The sequence below is a fragment of the Primulina eburnea genome, chromosome 14 (assembly GCF_022965805.1).
Source record: "Primulina eburnea isolate SZY01 chromosome 14, ASM2296580v1, whole genome shotgun sequence".
Classification (NCBI taxonomy): domain Eukaryota; kingdom Viridiplantae; phylum Streptophyta; class Magnoliopsida; order Lamiales; family Gesneriaceae; genus Primulina; species Primulina eburnea.
Genome location: NC_133114.1, coordinates 20916515 through 20920638, shown reverse-complemented (window position 1 = coordinate 20920638; position 4124 = coordinate 20916515). Strand labels below are relative to the sequence as shown.

General features: G+C 38.3%; 1 protein-coding gene across 1 annotated transcript; it reads right to left on the bottom strand.

Annotated features, from left to right (window-relative positions):
* Nucleotides 1-290: 290 nt before the first annotated feature.
* Nucleotides 291-3871, bottom strand: LOC140811246 (uncharacterized). The gene is made up of 5 exons (XM_073169115.1): nt 3760-3871; nt 2728-3639; nt 1826-2032; nt 1583-1732; nt 291-787 (listed from the first exon to the last, which is right to left on the bottom strand). The coding sequence occupies exons 1-5, from the start codon at nt 3869-3871 to the stop codon at nt 291-293; spliced, it is 1878 nt and encodes a 625-aa protein (XP_073025216.1).
* Between the last annotated feature and the right edge of the window lie 253 nt (nt 3872-4124).

Below are 4124 nucleotides of genomic sequence, written 5' to 3'. Positions count from 1 at the left end.
AATTTGTAGACATGGTCCGGGTGGTGTGGATCTTCAAATCCTTTAGGTTGGTTTACATAAGCTTCCTCTTTCAAGATGCCGTTCAAAAAGGCACTTTTCACATCCATTTGATATAATTTTATGTCCATGTGACACGCAATAGCAAGTAAAAGTCTAATCGATTCAATCCGGGCAACAGGGGCAAATGTCTTATCAAAATCAATTCCTTCAATTTGTGTATACCCTTGAGCCACTAGCCTAGCTTTATTTCTTACAACAACTCCAGATTCATCAGTTTTGTTTTTAAAAATTCATTTGGTTCCAATAACATTCACATTATCAGGTCTGGGAACCAAATCCCACACATCATTCCTAACAAATTGTTCAAGTTCCTCATGCATTGCATCAACCCAAAATTCATCTTTTAATGCTTCATTTATATTTTTGGGTTCAATGAGTGAAACAAAACAAGAGTGGCTTACTTGAGAGTATACGGAAGTCATGCATACTAGTCCCATCATTTTCCGATAATCTACCTTCTCCTTTCTTCTAGTTTGCATTCCTCCAAATGTTTTTCCAATGATCTGAGATGATGGATGATTTTTATGAATCTTACTGGGAATATCAATCTCTTCATTAGTTACAACGTCATCATTCTCAGTATACTTTCCTGCTTCATCATTTGATTCTGCTAGTGCAGGTGTTGTCTCCGGTGTTACAACACCGGGTGCAACATCTGTGTTAGGCAGTGTCTTACTTTCGTTCAGCAGCCCATCGATATCATCCTCGATTGTTTTTCCCGTTAGATCTGCAAGATCATCAAAAACAATGTTAATAGATTACATAGTCGTTCTTGTTCTGAGATTATACACGTGATATGCACGACTATTAGATGAATAACCAAGGAATAAACATTTGTCACTTTTAGAATCAAACTTTGCAAGATGGTCTCGGTCATTCAAAACATAACATACACACCCAAAAACATGAAAATACTTGAGGTTCGGCCTCTTTCCCATGATAATTTCATAGGATGTCATTGTAGAACCACTTCTTAAGTACACACGATTTGAAATGTGACATACGGTGTTTAAGGCCTCGGCCCAAAATTGTTTTGAAATATTTTTTGAACTCAACATGACTCTGGCCATTTCTTGCAATGTCCTATTTTTTCTTTCGGCTATTCCATTTTGTTGAGGAGTCTTAGGGGCAGAAAATTCATGAGTTATCACTCTATTTTCACAGAAAGAAATAAAATGAGAGTTTTCAAATTCTTTACCATGGTCGGTCTTTATCTTACCAACTCTCAGATCATGTAGATTAGTAATCTTAGCATGTAATTTCTTAAAAACATCAAATGTATCGGATTTTTCTCTAAGAAATCTTACCCATGTAAAGCGAGAGAAATCATCCACACAAACACATGAATACTTCTTACCTCCAAGGCTTTCCACTTCCATTGGACCCATAAGATCCATGTGCAAGAGTTCAAGACACCGTGTTGTCCCAAAGTGTTGAAACACTTCATGGGGAACACGTGTTTGCTTGCCCTTTTGAAATGCACCACAAACATACGGAATTCCAGAGGATAAATTAGGCATACCTCTCACAGCATCGTACTTACCAAGATTCTTTAATGTCTTGAAGTTTTCATGTCCCAATTTTTGATGCCACAAGTTTAATTCACTCACCTTTGAATGATTGCATATCAAGTCTTCTCCAAGTTGATAGCAATTATTAGCAGACCTTGTACCTGTCAAAATACGAGTATTAGCATTATCAAACACTTCACAATTGTCTTTATCAAACTTAACATGCAAACCGTCATCACAAAGTTGACTTATGCTTATTAAGTTTGAGTTAAGCCCTTCGACATAAAGCACATTGTGTAGATTAGGCAGTCCATCAACATTCAAGGTTCCTTTGCCAGATATTCTTCCTTTAGCACCTCCACCATACATCACATGACCATTTCTCAGTTCAACATAGTCAATCAAATGGTCTTTAGAACCTGTCATGTGGCGTGAACAGCCACTGTCGAAGTACCATATTCCTGCAATGTTAGTCTTTAATGAAGTATAGATAACAGAACATTGAATCTTAGCCTTTGGCACCCAAATCCTTTTTACCGCCGGTTTTCTGTTGGCAGTGTTGCGCCGGGTGTTATACAACACCTGTGGCAACACCTGTTCAGATTCTCATCTCTTGTAGTCATATCTTAGTTTAAAACAGTAGGGTTTGATATGTCCGTGTCTAAAACAGTAGTGACAGATAAAGTGGCGTTTTCTGGATTTGGACTTCTTGGTAGATATTTGCCTTTTTGATGGAACACATTTTTCAGTGTGTGTAGTATTCGAGGTTTCAACACTTCCTTTGACAAAGACAGTTGGTTTTCTCTCAGTATTGGAAGACTCTCCAATTTCAAACAGGTTATGCGTATACCCAAGTCCGGCTTTGTCATTTTTTCCAATCATCAGAAGTGAATCAAATTTGGATGAACTTGAATTCATCTTGGCAAGAATCTAAGTTACTTCTCCAAGTTCCTCCTTGACTTTGCATAATTCCAGATCTTTCTTACTTAGGATTACTTCAAGTCGTGATATTTATGACTTCAGCTCAGCGTTCTTTTGGAGAGAATTGCATTTCCTTTAGTTCTTTTGATCCAGTCTTTATACAGTTCTTCGTACATTGTCTGCACACTTTCTAGAGTGACTTCATCATCATCTACCTCTTGGGTTTCAGACTAACTTGACTCCCCAAGTATTGTAGATTTAAGACATACTGAATTCGAAGAGGTGTTGCGGCCAGGTATTGCAACACCTGTGGCAACACCTAACGGATTGATCTGCATTGAGCGTGTCTCCTTGATCACAACAGATAATGATGTGTGATTTTCAGATTCATTTGATCCTTGATCATCACCAGACTCTTCATCACTTAGGGTGACAGTCATGCCTTTGTTTCTCCGAAGTCGATTGGCACACTCATTGGCATAGTGTCCATATCCCGAACACTCTCTACATTGCACTGAATCCAGGTTTCTGACATTTGATCGGATTTGCAATTCGGTTTTTGGTCGAAATTGTCCTTTCATAGGAGTAAACTTTTGAGTTTTTGCAGAAGTTGTGATATTGGGCAACACAGATTTTTGTCCAATTTTCTTCTTCTCTTTCATTGTCTTCAAGTAATCACCAAATTTCTTAGTAAACAGAGAGATCGATTCTTCACCTAAATCAGACTCATCCACCTCTTTAGATATTTGAAGGATTTCATCATAAGATTCGGTTGAGGCTTCAAGGGCTATTGTCTTCCCTTTATCCTTCCTTTGTAAATCAAGGTTCATCTCAAAGGTTCTGAGAGAATTCATTAATTCATCCAGATTGATTTTTGAAGTGTCTTTAGATTCTTCAATTGCACACACTTTGACATTAAATCTCTCAGGGAGAGATCTTAAAACTTTGTTCACCAATCTTTCATTTGGCATGGGATCTCCAAGACTGTGAGCTTCATTAGAAAGTTGTCTCAAACGGCTATCATACTCAAGAATAGACTCCTTGTCCTCCATCCTCAAGCTTTCAAATTTTGATGTCACCATCCTTAGCCTGTTTTTACGCACGCTCTCGGATCCTTCACAATGTTTCTGAAGTATATCCCAAGCTTCTTTGGCACAGACACAATTGGTGATTAAGTTAAACATCCTTGTGTCAACAGATGAAAATATAGCATTGAGAGCCTTGGAATTAAAATTTGAAGTTTGCACTTCATCGATTGTTCATGTACTTTCAGGTTTGAGCTGAGAGTCTCCATCAGCATCCTCGATCTTTGGTGGGCTCCAACCATCAAGTACACGCAGCCAAGCTCTTTCTTCAATAGATTTTATAAAGACCCTCATCTTTATTTTCACAAAGCATAGTTTGATCCATCCAACACGGGAGGTCTAAAAACAGTGTTTGTTGATGCTTCCATAATCCTTTTTCACTCTGAGAAAGCAAAACAAAACAGGATCTCACTTAGTAGCGTCAAGTGGAGGCTCTGATACCAATTGAAAGTTCCGTTTTCACAGTGTGAGCGTGATGAGGGTGAGTGTTGTATGTATCAGAATGTAGGTGTTGTGCGTAGGTGTTGTAACACCCACGACAACATGC